Source organism: Anolis sagrei, chromosome 12 (assembly GCF_037176765.1).
Source record: "Anolis sagrei isolate rAnoSag1 chromosome 12, rAnoSag1.mat, whole genome shotgun sequence".
Taxonomy (NCBI): domain Eukaryota; kingdom Metazoa; phylum Chordata; class Lepidosauria; order Squamata; family Dactyloidae; genus Anolis; species Anolis sagrei.
Genome location: NC_090032.1, coordinates 17,196,081 through 17,212,660, shown reverse-complemented (window position 1 = coordinate 17,212,660; position 16,580 = coordinate 17,196,081). Strand labels below are relative to the sequence as shown.

Here is a 16,580-nt window from a genome sequence, read left to right as displayed (position 1 = left end):
TCAGTGATTAGGGATAATCATTTGATTCAGGTTTTCCCCTTCCAGGATCAGATAAGATGTGTTGGTTTTGATGGGTTTTTGGATGAAACAAACAGAGCCGGGCAAGAAGAGCCCTGGGGCCAGTCTCGCCCCTTTGTGATTAAATTAAAATGTGACCAGAGAAATTCCCTGTTTACCAGGCCAACTCAGAAAAATAAACAAAGAATTTTCAGTGCTATTGTCCATGCAAATGTCTGTGATAAGGTTGGTTTCGAGGGAACAACAGCCCCCCTCGGGCACTGAGTGGTTTTTCCTTGTTGCCTTTTTTTGGGGCAAAGGACAAGGGTAAAGGGGGCAAAAGATATTTCATAGCAAGATACATACATTCAAATCATAAGAATTTCATAGCAACAAAACCCCATCTTTGTCCCACATCCCAAGTATATTTAATAAGATGTTTAATTGTCATGAAGAAGCCTGAAGTCCAATGTTTTAAAAGGACTTTGAGGAAAGTTCATGAGGGAGATAGTATGTACTGAAGTCCAAGACATGCAGGCAGGGAGTCCATGATCATTGGGAAGGCTGGCAGATGAAACCCCAGCTGTGCTGCAACTGGTTCACACTTTGGTCCTTGGGAAACTACAACTCTCACGAAGGGCAGAAGTCCCAAGATCCAGCCGTTTCCCAAAAGCCTCGTGGGGTCCTTGTTGTTGTCAGTGCCTTGGCAATGTGACCAAGACTTAACCCCCTACTGTGCAGTCTGGTGCCCTTGCCCTTTGCAGGGCTACAAGTCACAATCCCCCATTCTGGGGGGGGGGGGGTTGCTCGGCTTTAAAGGTAACCAATTTATTACTGAAAATCATGCCACAGAAGTATTTGACTTTTTCCATCTGAGACACACCTGGGCTCCTGATGGTCCCCCAGCTCACAAACTCATGGATATATTTCCCTTTATGGGCCTTCCTATGAATAATATGAACTATGGACACTAGGGAAGGGTAGTTGGGTTTACTCTCTGTATTATGATTTCTATATTTTCATATTTTCTCCTGTGTATGTAACCTTTATTTTATTTATTTATTTATTTATTTATTGACCATATTTATATACCACCCCTCTCAACGCGGAGGCAACTCGAGGCGGTTTACAGTCGGCAGTTAATGCCCCAAAACAACATAAATACAGTTAAAAACATTACATATAATATAAACCATATAAAAGCAATAAAACAATAAAGAAGTGATCAGGCTTCAGAGAACTGGCAGCCATTTCCTTCCTGGCTATTTCCAGTCAGCGCTCTCTTCACTCTCTGAGGTGAATCATAGAATCACAGAGTTGGAAGAGACCTCGTGGGCCAAGAAGCAGGAAAATCGCCTTCAAAGCATACCCATCAGATGGCCATTCAGCCTCTGTTTAAAAGCCTCCATAGAAGGAGCCTCCACCGCACTTCAGGGTACACAAGTCCTCAGCATCTCATCACTATTTACAAAACCTCTTGGAGTCCAAAGACATTTGACAATGTCAAATGATTTATGTATTTTTGAATGTATTATTTTAAATGAGAATATACTATTTTCCAGTAAACCCAAGGAGGGGTGTGAGGATTTGTACAAAAGCACTATGATGTCAGGGTTTGACTGGAGAAGTCAGCAGCTGATTGGTTGAACATGCCAGGAGCCAGGGTTCTGATTGGCTACTGTCTCTGGCTTGCTGCTGAGACAAACGGTTTTAACTGCCACTGAACATTAGGAAGAACTTCCTGACTGTGAGAGCTGTTCATTAGTGGAACTCTCTACCCCGAAGTATTGTGTCCAATTCTGGGCACCACAATTCAAGAGAGATATTGACAAGCTGGAATGTGTCCAGAGGAGGGCGACTAAAATGATCAAGGGTCTGGAGAACAAGCCCTATGAGGAGCGGCTTAGGGAACTGGGCATGTTTAGCCTGAAGAAGAGAAGGCTGAGAGGAGATATGATAGCCATGTATAAATATGTGAGAGGAAGCCACAGGGAGGAGGGAGCAAGCTTGTTTTCTGCTTCCTTGGAGACTAGGACGCAATGGAACAATGGCTTCAAACTACAAGAGAGGAGATTCCATCTGAACATTAGGAAGAACTTCCTGACTGTGAGAGCCGTTCAGCAGTGGAACTCTCTGCCCCGGAGTGTGGTGGAGGCTCCTTCTTTGGAAGCTTTTAAGCAGAGGCTGGATGGCCATTTGTCAGGGGTGATTTGAATGCAATATTCCTGCTTCTTGGCAGGGGGTTGGACTGGATGGCCCATGAGGTCTCTTCCAACTCTTTGATTCTATGATTCTATGATTCTATGAAGTGTGGTGGAGGCTCCTTCTATGGAGGCTTTTAAACAGAGGCTGAATGGGTGTGCTTTGAAGGCGATTTTCCTGCTTCTTGGCAAGGGGTTGGACTGGATGGCCCACGAGGTCTCTTCCAACTCTGTGATTCTATTATTCACCTCAGAGAGTGAAGAGAGCGCTGACTGGAAACAGCCAGGAAGGAAATGGCTGCCAATTCTCTGAAGCCTGATCACTTCTAAGCCATGAAGCATATTTTAAAGACTATTTAAAAGGACTGTTTATTCCCTCTGTCCTCTGTAAGAAATAAGAGACTGCTGTATATATTGTTGCTCTGTTTGACCTTTTCAACTAAAGTAAAGGTACTGCTACTCGTTACACAAATCTGAGTAACACATTATTATACTGTAGGCTTGGGCGATCCAGTTCGTTAATTTCGTTATTGATTCGTATTTAAATTAGCTTACGATCCAATATCGAACCATGCAGGAATAGTGTGAGGAGTAATTAAGAATCGAAACAATTTTTTCCAATTTTCGTAATTATTTCGTAATTATTTCGTAATTATTTTCATATGTCTGGTGCATTGTATTGTATATTATATTATATTATATTATATTATTATATATTATATTACTATATTATTATTATATTATAATTGTATATTATAATATAATATATATATAATATATTATAATATAATATATTATAATATAATATAATAATATATAATATAATATATAATAATAATATAATATAATATATAATAATATAATATAATAATAGTATAATACAATATACAACAATATAATAATATAATATAATATAATATAATATAATATAATATAATATAATATAATATAATATAATATAATATAATATAAGATCGTTGTTGTTTGTTTTATCACAGAGGGAGAGGGAAGCTTCAGAAGTTCCCCCTGTCCCATTTGGAGGTTTTTTTAGCATATTGCGCAATCGTGTCCGCCATTAACTGATCGATTCGTAATTTACGAAATTTCGGAATTTTCGAAATTTTCGAAATTTTGAAATCTTAAATTTCGGAAGTCCTCAGAATTTCGAAACGCTAGCGCACCCTAGAAACAAAACGAGTTTAGAACCAATTTTTTTCTTGATCACCCACGCCTATTATACTGCAGGGTATATTTTGGTTCGGAAACTGTGGTAAAGCTTCTGTTTATTTACATTTACAACCTCCAACACAATTGCACTGTGTTTCCTGGGGATTTCTGTTCATTTCTTTCATCTACACTCCCCCCCCCCCCCCCCCACCTCGCGCCTTTTTATCTGCCGCATCCTTTGGTAATCTTCCTAGTCTAACTTGGTTGCTGGCGTCTTCATAATCTCTTGATCCCTGGTCATAAAAAGAGAAGGCAGAGAGAGCGCTTTGTGAGCTGGGGAAGGACCTCTCTGGTCATTTCCTCCCTTCTTTGGCCAATCAGGCATGGGCCAACTTGGGCCCTCCAGGTGTTTTGAACTGCAACTCCCACAATTCTTAACAGCCAGTAGGTTGCTCCTTGTGCTGTTGCGCGCTGGGCCTATGACAATGTCTGTTTATAGGATGTGCTTTCTGTATACCCAACGGGATGCCAGGGTGCCTCAGCTAAAGGGTCCCATAGGTTTCCCAACACAAAGTTCTGTAGAGGCTCAAAATGGGTTCAACAAAGTTCTTTATTAAGGCTTAAATCTTCGAACAAATGAATGAAATGCTTTATAATCTTGCTTAAACTAGTAGCTTTCTCGATCTGCCAACAAGGGACAGGCAACTGCTTGATAAACTGTTCCTTTCCTCTTTAGGGAAACCTTCTGACCCCTCCTTGGGCAATCTTTCTTAACCCTGCTTGCGTGAGGCCCCAACTCCCGGCTCCAAGCTGCGTTATGGATAGCCCGAGTGGTCCCTTACCAGGCAATGGTTGCTGTAGATCTGCCAAGCTGGTGTCCTTTAGTTTCTCCATGAAGGCTGTAGGAACTATTTCTTTTGCCCCAGCAAAGGCTGGCTGTATTCCTCCAGCAAAGCTGCAGAGGTTTTCCTTTCCCCCCCAGCAAAAGCTATGGAACCTTTCCTATTTTTTGCCAGCAAAGCTGTAGAGGTGAAGCTTTTTGCAGGCGGGGCAGAGAAAAGCCCACACGTCCTGCTGTAAGGCTCCAAACTGTGAGACTGAACTAAAAGTCCCCTTTTCCCTCCAAACCTGGGGAAAGGGGTGGATGTAAAGGCTCTAATGTTGATTTATAGGTTGTTGGCCCTATGGTTGCAACCTGGGGAAAGCTACCCAATTGCAAAATGCATGGCCCAGATGAAATTCAAACAAACTAAGAGTGCAAGAAAAAGAATCAAATCTCCTGGCACAGCCATGCCGGCACACTCTTTTATATACAGTGGTATAGTAAAATTGTTGGAAATTCCATAACCTGTTGGAATTAACTGCACCATAACCTTACTGAAAAGGTAAAAACGATGTCACATCCGTTAATATTTTAACTATTTATAATTATTGGTTTTGATATGGATTCTATTGTGTTATCGTAGGCATCAAATATGTGCCATCTGGAAGTTGCTCTGAGCCCCCCCCCCCCCCCAGGGGGTTGAGAAGGGCGGTGTAGAAGTCAACTCTTTGTGTGCTGTCACGCCCTAGGCCAGTGTTTCTCAACCTGGGGGTCGGGACCCCTGGGGGGGTCGCGAGGGGGTCTCAGAGGGGTCGCCAAAGACCATCAGAAGACACAGTATTTTCTATTGGTCATGGAGATTCTGTGTATGAAGTTTAGCCCAATTCTCCCGTTGGAGTTCAGAAAGCTCTTTGATTGTAGCTGAACTATAAATCCCAGCAACTACAACTCCCAAATGTCAAGGTCTATTATCTCTAACCTCCTCCAGTATTCACATATGGGCATGTTGAGTATTCGTGCCAAGTTTGGTTCAGATCCATCATTGTTTAAATCCACAGTGCTCTCTGGATGTAGGTGAACTACAACTCCCAAACTCAAGGTCAATGCCTATCCAACCCTTCCAGTATTTACTCACAGGAGTTCTGTGTGCCAAGACTGGTTCAATTCAGTCATTGGTGGAGTTCAGAATGCTCATTGATTGTTTGTGAACTATAAATCTCAGCACCTACAACTCCCAAATGACAGCATCAATCTCCCCTTCAACTCCACTAGAATTCAAATTTGGGCATATCAGGCATTTGTGCCGAATTTGGTCCAGTGAATGAAAATACATCCTGCATATCATGACAATTCATAGCAAAATTACAGTTGTGATGTAGCAAGAAAAATAATGTTATGGTTGGGGGTCACCACAACATGAGAGAACTGTATTAAGGGGTCATGGCATTAGGAAGGTTGAGAAACACTGCAGGCCTATAGCAGTTGGCTTTTGAACAGGACGCCCAGCGGGAAGCCGGGGTGCCTCGAGTGAGAGGCCCTAAGGATTTTCCTATACAGAGTCTTTAGAAGCCTGAAAGGTTTAACAAAGTCCTTTATTATTGCTTAAGTCTTCAACAAACAATCAAATACTTCTTAGATCTTCAACACATTAAACAAATGCTTCAAGGCTTTGAATCAACTGTTGGCTTACTTAATCTTGTCCACAAAGGACAGGCAACTATCTTCGTGAACTGTTTCTTTTCTTTAAGAGCAGTGGTTCTCAACCTTCCGAATGCCGCGACCCCTTAATACAGTTCCTCATGTTGTGGTGACCCCCAACCATAACCCTAACATTATGAATCGCCATGTAAATAATGATCTTCAGGATGTATTTTCATTCACTGGAGCAAATTTGGCACAAATACCCAGTATGCCCAAATTTGAATACTGGTGGGGTTGGCGGGGGGATTGATTTTGCCATTTGGGAGTTGTAGTTGCTGGGATTTATAGTTAACATGTAAACAAAGAGCATTCTGAACCCCACCAACAATGGAATTGAACCAAAGTTGGCACAGAGAACTCCCATGACCAACAGAAAATACTGGAAGGGTTTGGTGGGCATTGACCTTGAGTTTGGGAGTGGTAGTTCGCCTACATCCAGAGAGCACTGTGGGCTCAAACAATGATCGATCTGGATCAGACTTGGCACAGATACCCAATATGCCCAAATGTGAACACTGACGGGGTTTGGGGAAAATAGACTTTGACATTTGGGAGTTGTAGTTGCTGGGATTTATAGTTAACATGTAAACAAAGAGCATTCTGAACACCACCAACAATGGAATTGAACCAAAGTTCGCACAGAAAACTCCCATGACCAACAGAAAATACTGGAAGGGTTTGGTTGGCATTGACCTTGAGTTTGGGAGTTGTAGTTCGCCTACATCCAGAGAGCACTGTGGGCTCAAACAATGATCAATCTGGATCAAACTTGGCACGGATACCCAATATGCCCAAACATGAACACTGACGGGGTTTGGGGAAAATAGACTTTGACATTTGGGAGTTGTAGTTGCTGGGATTTATAGTTCACCTACAACCAAGGAGCGTTCTGAACCCCACCAATGATAGAATTGGGCCAAACTTCCCACACAGAACCCCTATGACCAACAGAAAATACTGTGTTTTCTGATGGTCTTTGGCGACCCCTCTGACACCCCATCGCAACCCCCCCAGGGGTCCCGACCCCCAGGTTGAGAAACACTGTTTAAGAGCAAAACCCTTTTTAACCCCTCCTTGGGCAATCTACTTTCTAAACTTTGCTGGTGTGGGCTCTACTCCTGGATCCAAACTGCTTCTTGGTTCCAGAGTAGACCTACCAGTCAAGGCTTTGTAGATTCTCCAGTTGGAGTCCTTTGGAACTATTTTCCCCAGAATTTCCCCCGGATGCTGTGAGAAACAAAGCTTCTCTACAGGTGGAGCTAATCCACGTCCTGTAGCTAAGCTTTCCAATGCAAGACTGACCTAAAATGGCTCCCTCTCCTCCCAGAGCCCTGGGGAAAGGGGCGGAACCAAAACTTAACAATGATTGATGGGTCATTGGCCCTATAATTGCAAACCAAGGGAAGCCACCTTATTGCAAAATGCATGGAACCTTGGAATGCATGCAAACACTCAAAGAAAGAAAAGGAAGTTGGAGCTTTTGTTACAGCCGTACCAGCACACTTTGAAGAAGTGATATTCACAAGCACTCATGTAATGGCACACATGTAACTCAGCTGTTAAACTGAAGAACCATGTCTTTAAACTGCCAAGGATAAAGACATGCCACTACAAATATATATATATTGGGTTAGCAGAGGAGGATTGTTTCTTTGAAGTAGAATATGCAGTTGCAATTGCCCCAAAGATATACACTCCCTTGAAACCTATTACAGTAGTTAAAATATGCACTCAGAGATAAAGACGAAGTCGTCTTTGAAAAATAACATATCTTGTTTACTTGTAAACAACTATTAAATCACCATACAGGCACATTTCTTATTCGAGTTCAGTACAGTCAAGCTGGCAAACCAGAATGTACATGCACTATAGATTAACAATTATACACATTTGCAAACAGTTAGTGAAGGCTTAGAAGGTTGCTATTTCCAACAAAAATGGGGTCCCTGGTATAAATAGCAAAACAACAACTGGCACCACATGTCTAAGTAAGTTCTGAAGAGAGTTTTATTGGCTCCAAGCACGGCGTGGGTGGATGGCTTCTGTCATGAAATCTGATTTAATTTTTTTTGGTTTGGTGTTCTGAAAACAATTCTGGCAAATAAAGGACACTAGGCAGTCAAAACACCCCCAGAGCTGGTTGCGATCCGTCCCCACAAAACTATTCGTAACGATGCTTGCGCCTCTTGGCCGCGGAGCGGATCATGGCGGCCGCTACACCCATCATGCCAATTGTCCCCACCGCAATGGCCTCCGTGACCTGTGGGAAGAAGAGGGAGAAAAGCATCATCAAAGCACTACCAGCAGATGGCCATGGTTTACAAGCCTCCAAGGAAGAAGCTTCCACCTTTTGGAAAATGCTAATTTCCGTAATTTTTTGGAGATTTTAGGATCTTTGGAAAGGGATGACCTTGTTAGAAGTCACAACCTTTTGAAAAAAAAAATGATGCCATAACCTCTTGGTAAAAAGCATGACCTGTTAGACCAGCGGTTCTCAACCTGGGGGTCGCGGCCCCCCGAGGGGTCGCCTGGCCATTTCAGAGGGGTCGCGAGGTTGCCTTCTTTGGCCCCGCCCCCTCCAACTCGCGAAATAGCGGCCAGGCACCAGGACCACCCTCTTCTCGCCTCCTTCAAGGCCTCCGCTGCTGGTGGAAGCCTCCAAAAGGGTGAGAGGAACGTGGGGCAGAAGGAGCAGCGAGGCTTGCACTCACCCTTCTCCTCTGGGCTCTTCCTCCTCCTCCTCTTCGTTTGGGGACCTCCAAACGGAGAGGAGGAGGGGGAAGACCCTGGAAGAGAGCTGTAGTTTTATAGTTTATTGAGGGAAAAAAAATCCAAGTCAAAATAAAGAATAAGCATTGCAAAGTTCCAAAGAGTAAGGTTAAAAGCAGAATATAGTTTCAAAGATCTTCAGGTAAAAACAAGAAACACAATCCTATTGGCAAAGTTCAAACCAGAGTCCCAGGTACAAGCAATGAAACAATTGCCCCATGAATCACAATGCAAGACATCCCAAGCGTACTGCTTTCCAGGCTAAGGTTATTCCATGAAGCTTTCAGGCTAGTAAGCTACGTTGAACTGACGCTTTCTCAGGGTTTGCAATAGGCATAAATACCTTTCTAACATGAAAACATTAGGCTCTCATCATCATAAAAGCATTGCGATGACCTTTTACTGAGCTGGTTTCTCGACTGCTGATCCGGAGATCAAGACAACCTTGCCGGGTCAAGTCACTATCTACACTTTCGGTATCAGTGTGGGAAGGCACCTGCTCACTATTTCCTTTGTTAAAATTTCTTTCTGTTGGGAATGGCTGTGTTGACACTGCACTGTCTGTGGGAGCCTCAGAAGCAGGCCCAGAGATTTGAGGCACAGAGAAAGAGCCAGGAAGCTGAATCCCATCATCATCCTCATCATCAGAAAATAGCTCAGCCACAACATCTCTAAGCATACAGTTTCTACGTTGAAGTCTAAACTGTACTGATCTCAAATGGAATCTGAGTCCTGAACAAGCCCAGTTCTGATCACATAGTCTGCAGCCCCTCCCACAACAAAGAGATTAAAGAAAACTGCAAACCAATACACACATATACAATACAGTAAGCAATGTGAATTATCTACATAGCAAATAACTAGTGGAAGCTTGAGAAGTTTGCTATTTCCAACACCACCAGACTCTGAGGCAGAGAGTTCCACTGTTGAACAGCTCTGACAGTCAGAAAGTTCAGGTGGAATCTCCTTTTCTGCCTCCATCCAATGCTAGATTTTCACGTCCTCACCTGGTCACTCATGGCGACTCCGTACCGCAGGTCCATCACAAAGTGTTCACAGTTATGGCTGGTCAGGTTGTATGGCATCTCCTGCCCCACCAGCTCCTCTGCCCGCTGGAGGATCTTGGTGAGGGGCAACTGGGGGTGCGTGTAGTCATGTTTGTTGTTCACCCGGTACTGGTCCTTCCGCACCACCGTCTCCAGCCAGTCTTTCTTGACGTACGCCCGGTCAGACAAAACCGCCAGGACACTGGCTGCACCATTCGCTAGGCGGTCACCTTGGGGCAGGAAACAAGGATTGGGGATCAACCTTCAGTGGATACCCATTTTCCCCAGGATAGTTACTCTTCCAGGAGCAAATTTCCATTCTGAGGAGTGGATTTCTCTCACTGAAGTCAAACATGACCCCCCCATAAGAGATGGTAACTTATAGTTTTGCTAAGGGCAAGGACACCAGAATCGCACCTGGGCTCCTGATGGTCCCCCATCTCACCACAAAGGGACTCTCTTTCCCCCTCAGGGATATATTTCCCTTTATGGACCTTCCTATGAATAATATGGACACTGGGGGAAGATAGTTGGGTTTACTCTCTGTATTATGATTTCTATATTTTCATATTTGGTCCTGTATTTCTATATTTCCCTTCATGAAACTGACCTTGCCCTGACCCTTTTGCCCCCTTCCCATTTCCTTGAGAAAAATGTATAAGAAAGTTGTCCTGCCTCTGGTAATGTAATTAGTGATTGTGAAAATCCTTATCTTGGAACATTTCTTGCATGGAAAATAACAAAGGAATATCTTTCTTGACTTCGGAGTCGGCCCATCAAGAGGATAATCATTTGGCAGACTTTTTAATCATATAACAATGGGGGGAAAGATGAGCTTCGGAAAGTCCTTTTTCCTCCCAACCCGTTTTCTTTCAACCCTTTTCCATTAAAGACATTCACCCAAGATCTCCCCCTTTGTGCCTCTGCCTGACCGCAAGAGGAAATCTCGGATTAAGTGGTATCAATGCTTCTCTCAGATCAACTATGACACAATAGACAGGTTTCTCCTGAAGGCCATTTAGGACTCACTGAGCCACAGGGACATTTCCTGAGTTCCATAATCCATTCAAGAATGCATTGTATTCCCTTGTCCCACCTCCCTCCCTCCTGATTCGTTGATGCGCCAAGGCAGCAGAAGCCCTGTGATTGGCCCAAGCGTTCGAGGGGCAGACAAGCCTCCTCCCAGTTGTTGAGACACCAGCCAATCACCTTCAAGCCAGGTCCGGGGACGGGGGCAGGGGTGGGAGATTCAAACCCCACACTCTGTTTTTTCTATAAAAAGGGCATTTATTTCTGTACATGTATGCTTAGCTTGGCGAATGATTGCCGCTTTGCATCCTTTTCAGCTGAATCGCTAATAAATCATCTCGGTAGCGCTTTCTTCAACTTTGGTGAGATTCTTTTTGGGAACTTAGGGAAAATAAATTGCTTAAAATTAGGCTTCTCTTTGCTCACCAATGTAGCGATCCCTCTTTGGTGGGGCTGCAGGGTCTCTCCTCCTGGGGTAGATTGTTCTAAAGTTCCTATCGACTTCATCACTTCCTGTGATCTCACCTCTGTTTTTAACTATGAGTCATTTGTTTGTAACTCGGGGTCTGCCTGTACCGTATATCACAGGCATGGGCAAACTTGGGCCCTCCAGGGGTTTTGGACTACAACTCCCACAATTCCTAATAGACTCAGGCCCATTCCTTTCCCCTCCTCTACACATGCGCGCACACACACACACACCTCTATGGCAACTTACATTCGGGGGCTAAGTGGACCACTTTGCCCTCTCCAACATAGATAGCCCAGTGCTGATAACAGGAGCGGAAGATCTCAATCAAGTCCCCGGGTTTTATTTCGTCCTGAGAAAAACAGAGGGGAGAGTATCCTTATTCTTCTAAATAGATCCTTTCCCCCCCAAAATCTCCAGTAAGCTTCAGATTTTGAAAAAGAAATGTTTATTCATCTCCTACCCACCACAATTTGGACAACAAGACCTATCACCCACAACAGTACAGAGGTTTGGATTCATATAGAAGTTTTCAGACCCAACCCAGCTGTCCAGACTCCCCACAAAGTTGTTGTTGTTGTTGTTGTTGTTATTATTATTATTATTATTATTATTATTAAACTTTATTTGTACCCCGCTAGCATCTCCCGAAGGACTCAATGCGGCTTACAAAGGCCAAGGCCTCAATAATACAACAGCATAACAATACAAAACCTAAAGCAAATTTAAAACAATTAAAACAATATTAAACAACAAGCAATAAACAATACACCAAGACACAATAAAACTGGGCCGGGCCAGAGTAATGGGTACAGAATTAAAAGTGCTGATGTGACAGGTGATATGTAAGGATTATAGGGCAAGTGCAGTGTGTGATGTGCAGCAATCTTAATTCTAATAAAGTGCTTCTGGGACTTGTTATTGGAGTTTTCCTATTCTGGAAAGGCACATCGGAACAGCCAGGTCTTCAAGTTCTTTCTAAAGACTGCCAATGTAAGGGCCTGTCTAAGATCTTTGGGGAGGGTGTTCCAGAGTCAGGGGGCCACCACAGAAAAGGCCCTGTCTTGCGTCCCCACCAAGTGCGCCTGCGATGCAAGCGGAATCACGAGCAGGGCCTCTCCGGATGAACGAAGTGAGCGCGTGGGTTCATAAATGGAGATGCGGTCACGCAGGTAGGGTGGTCCCAAACCGTTCAGGGCTTTGTAGGTAAGCACCTGCACCTTAAATTGGGCTCGGAAAATAAACGGCAGCCAGTGGAGCTCCTTGAACAGGAGGGTTAACCTCTCTCTGTAAGGGGCCCCAGTTAACATCCTGGCCGCTGCCCGTTGGACCAGTTGGAATTTCCGAGCCGTTTTCAAGGGCAGCGCCACATAGAGCGCATTACAGTAGTCCAATCTAGAGGTGACCAAGGCATGGACCACCCCGGCCAGATCAGCCTTTGCGAGGTACGGTCGCAGCTGGCGCACGAGTCTCAATTGTGCGAAAGTCCTCCCAGACACCGCCAACGCCTGAACCTCAAGCGTAAGTGATGAATCCAAGAGGACTCCCATACTGCAGACCTGTGGCTTCAGGGGGAGTGTAATCCCGTCCAGCACAGGTTGCCACCCTATACCCCGGTCAGGTTTACGATCGACCAGGAGGACCTCTGTCTTGTCGGGATTGATCTTCAGCTTGTTCCTCCTCATCCAGATAGACACAGCGGCCAGGCACTCATCCAGCACTGGAGGGGCCTCCTTGGAGTTGGGTGGAAAGGAGTAGTAGAGTTGTGTGTCATCTGCATAGAGATGGCACCTAACTCCAAAACTCCGGATGACCTCTCCCGCCGACGCCTGAGTCTCAAGCGTAAGCGATGAATCCAAGAGGACTCCCAAACTGCGGACCTGTGACTTCAGGGGGAGTGTAACTCCGTCCAACACAGGTTGCCACCCTATACCTCGATCCGGTTTACGATCGACCAGGAGGACCTCTGTCTTGTCGGGATTGATCTTCAGCTTATTCCTCCTCATCCAGATAAACACAGCGGCCAGGCACTCGTCCTGCACCCGAGAGGCCTCCTTGGAATTAGGTGGAAAAGAGTAGTAGAGTTGTGCGTCATCTGCGTAGAGATGGCACCCAACTCCAAAACTCCGGATGACCTCTCCCAGCGGTTTCATGTAGATGTTAAAGAGCATGGGAGACAAGATAGAGCCTTGCGGGACCCCACGGTCAAAGGCCAGGGGTCCGAGCAGGCGTCTCCCAGCTTCACCATCTGGGATCGACCCTCCAGGAAGGACCGGAGGCATGACAGAACCGTGCCCCCGAGACCCATCCCAGAGAGTCAACCCAGAAGGATACCATGATCGATGGTATCGAAAGCCGCTGAGATGTCCAAGAGAACCAACAGAGATCTTGATTGAACCAATTGAGATCTTGATTGAAAAACGATTGCAAAATATGCTGCAGGGTGTCCCACAAAAACAAAAACAAAACTTTCCCCATGTTTTTTATGATTGAATCAATTAGGAAATGGTATTTATAACCCAGGAAGAAAAACCGTGTTACAGTCTCCTTGACTCTAACCACTACAATTGCACTGTCAGAGACACAAACCTTCCACCTGCCTTTGAATGTGACTTTCACGGCAGCTTTGCCTACCTGCTCATTCATTTCAGGTCCATAACGTAGCTCCATAACAAAATGTTCACTGTTCTGACTGGTCAAACTATAGGGCATCTCTTTGCCCACCAGTTCCTCTGACTGCCAAAGGATCTTGGCCAGAGGGAGAGGCTGGTGCGTCTCATCATGTTTATTGTTCACTCGGTACCGGTCTTTCCGCACAACGTCTTCCAGCCAGTCCTTCCTGACATAAGCCTGATCGGATAAGATTGCCAAGGTGTCGGGGTTTCCATCTCCAAGATGCTCACCTTGGAAAGAGAGAAAGGAAGGATGAGAACAGAGCCATCCACACTACTGATAGAATAGGAACCCAGATGGGGAAAGTGTCCAGAATTCCAGTTTGCAAGATCTACTCTGAGGTTTTGTTTTGGAAGAGCTCAAAGACCAAAATGGAAAACAGGTGCAAAGCAATGTCTTGGACATTGTTTCTCAACCTGGGGGTCGTAAGGGTTTCAGAGGGGTGAAGGCTTTCATACAGGGACAATTCCATCCTAGATTTTATATGTCTCCTCCACCACAGACACCTCAGTGTTTATAACTCTCTCCATTGGTGTGGAATTTTCATGACCCCGCTCACTGCCTCTCCCTTCACCCTTTTTCTTTTCTATGGCACACAGCAAACAGGAATTGATCAGCAATTGAACCTACTAGAGAGGTTTGGGGAGAATTCACCATGATTTATAGGAGTTGTGGGTACTGGGATGTATGTGGGTTCTAACCATGCTAATCTAGGGGATTCTGGGAGCCTTAGTGCAAGCAGCAACTTTTCCAAAGTAAGCACCAATGTATACATAGCCAAAATGGCACCACTTCCCCAAAGTAAAAGGTACTGGTACAATATAAGGTTTAAAATACCTCCAAGATGGGGCACATAGGGAGCAACCAAGAGTATGTTACTGCACTTACAATCAGTTGCCAAGTGGACAACCTTTCGATCCCCAATATACATTGCCCAGTGTTGACAAGAAGAACGGAAGATCTCAATGAGGTCTCCAGGTTTCAATTCATCCTACGAAAAACAAGAGTTTGATTATCACCACCCCAAACTTGACTGATAGCCAGCATCACCATACTATGCACTCCTGGGAGTTATAGCTTCCCATGGTCCACACCCTTCTCTGGGGGCATCACAGAGGAAGGGAGGGAAGGAGAGCGCATCACTGCTCTCTTGCTTCTGGAATAGAAGACACAGAAGAGCTAACATTTCAAAGAGAGTAGGAGTTTTCCCCCACAAAGAATATGGGGGAGGGATGGTGGTCGGTGCCTAGCGATTAAAGTGTGATGGCAAATCTACCGAAAGAATGCTGAGTACTGACGTCGAGCATGCACACCCCCCCCCTAACAAGGGATGGTGACTTATAGTTCTGCAAAGGACAAAGGTACCAGACTACACAACAAGGGTTAAGTCTTGGTCACATTGCCAAGGCATTGACAACAACAAGGACCCCACGAGGCTTTTGGGAAATGGCTGGATCTTGGGACTTCTGCCCTTCGTGAGAGTTGTAGTTTCCCAAGGACCAAAGTGTGAATCAGTTGCAGCTAACTGGTCTAATCATTCAACATTTGCATGGACAATAACAAGTTGGGATTTCCTCTGCCTGCTCTCTGAGTTTATCTGGCGCGCAAGGAAGTTTCTTTGGACACTTTGACTGAATTACAAAGGGAGAAGGATGACCCCCGGGGGTCCCCTCGCCCCAGCTCTGTTTGTTTCCTCCACAAGGCTCATCAAGGACACTCCTTATCAGATCGGGGACAGGAAAACCTTTCTTAATCCCATCACCTCCCATTCTGAACTTTGCCTATAAAAATGCTTGTAAAACTTTATGTTGGCATGCCTGTGGTGGAACTATCCCTACAATGCATCCGATCTCAGCTGAATCGCTCATTAAACCTCGATGCCCCTTCTTCGCTTTGGCAAGAGTCTCCTTTCAATTATTAATATTAAATAAAATTTCTGGAATCAGGCTTCTCTGAAGGCTTGCCAAGGTAGCGTTCCCTCTTTGGTGGGAACTAAGGGTCATCTCTCCTTGGAGTTGACCCCCCTAAAGTCTAGTTCGACTTCAGTACCACTGAGTATTACTGATACATTTAACAGTGTGATAAAGATAGGGAAATCATCCATTTCATTTCGAAACTGAGTCAGACTGAGCTCTACTCTACCAAACACTTCCCTGCTTCAGTGCCCCATCTACCCTGCCATGCAAAATCTAGGTTATCTGCTTTGGACTGGAATATACAGCAACATAGACCCAATCTGGATCTACACTGCGATATAATCCAGATGATATCAAAATAGAGAAGACACATTGGCCTTTGGCTACTTACCCGCTCAGCAGGGTTCTTCACCCTGATGAAGAAGGAGGAGTGGTTCTGCTCCTCGTCGTTCATCTTTACTAGGCTCAGCGTGTTGTTCTCAGTGTCGACTTCCTATGGGCATCGCTGCAAGAGGAGGCAATGAACAGGTTGGGACTCTATGACAGTGTTTCTCAATCTTGCTAATGCCACGACCCCTTAATACCGTTCCTCATGTTGTGGTGACCCCCAACCATAAAATTATTTTAGTTACTACTTTAATAACTGTAATACTGTTATGAATCGTGATGTAAGTATCTGATATGCAGGATGTATTTTCATTCTCTGGACTAAATTTATTTATTTATTATTTATTATTTATTTATTTATTTATTAGATGCACTTATTGACCGCCATTCTCAGCCCTTACG

At 44.7% G+C, this 16,580-nt stretch overlaps 1 protein-coding gene across 1 annotated transcript; it reads right to left on the bottom strand.

The window, feature by feature from the left end:
- Window positions 1-7,723: 7,723 nt before the first annotated feature.
- Window positions 7,724-16,324, bottom strand: LOC132764519 (phospholipase A and acyltransferase 3-like). The gene is made up of 6 exons (XM_060758550.2): window positions 16,183-16,324; window positions 14,764-14,866; window positions 13,837-14,105; window positions 11,452-11,554; window positions 9,666-9,934; window positions 7,724-8,149 (listed from the first exon to the last, which is right to left on the bottom strand). The coding sequence occupies exons 1-6, from the start codon at window positions 16,243-16,245 to the stop codon at window positions 8,051-8,053; spliced, it is 906 nt and encodes a 301-aa protein (XP_060614533.1). The 5' UTR covers window positions 16,246-16,324; the 3' UTR covers window positions 7,724-8,050.
- Between the last annotated feature and the right edge of the window lie 256 nt (window positions 16,325-16,580).

Coding starts and splice junctions, on each gene's coding strand:
- LOC132764519 (XM_060758550.2), bottom strand. CDS start 16,245: ATGAACGACGAGGAGCAGAACCACTCCTCCTTCTTCATCAGGGTGAAG. Junction 14,106..14,763: donor TGTCCACTTGGCAACTGATT/GTAAGTGCAGTA, acceptor TCTCTTTCCAAG/GTGAGCATCTTGGAGATGGA. Junction 11,555..13,836: donor GACCTGAAATGAATGAGCAG/GTAGGCAAAGCT, acceptor TGTTTTTCTCAG/GACGAAATAAAACCCGGGGA.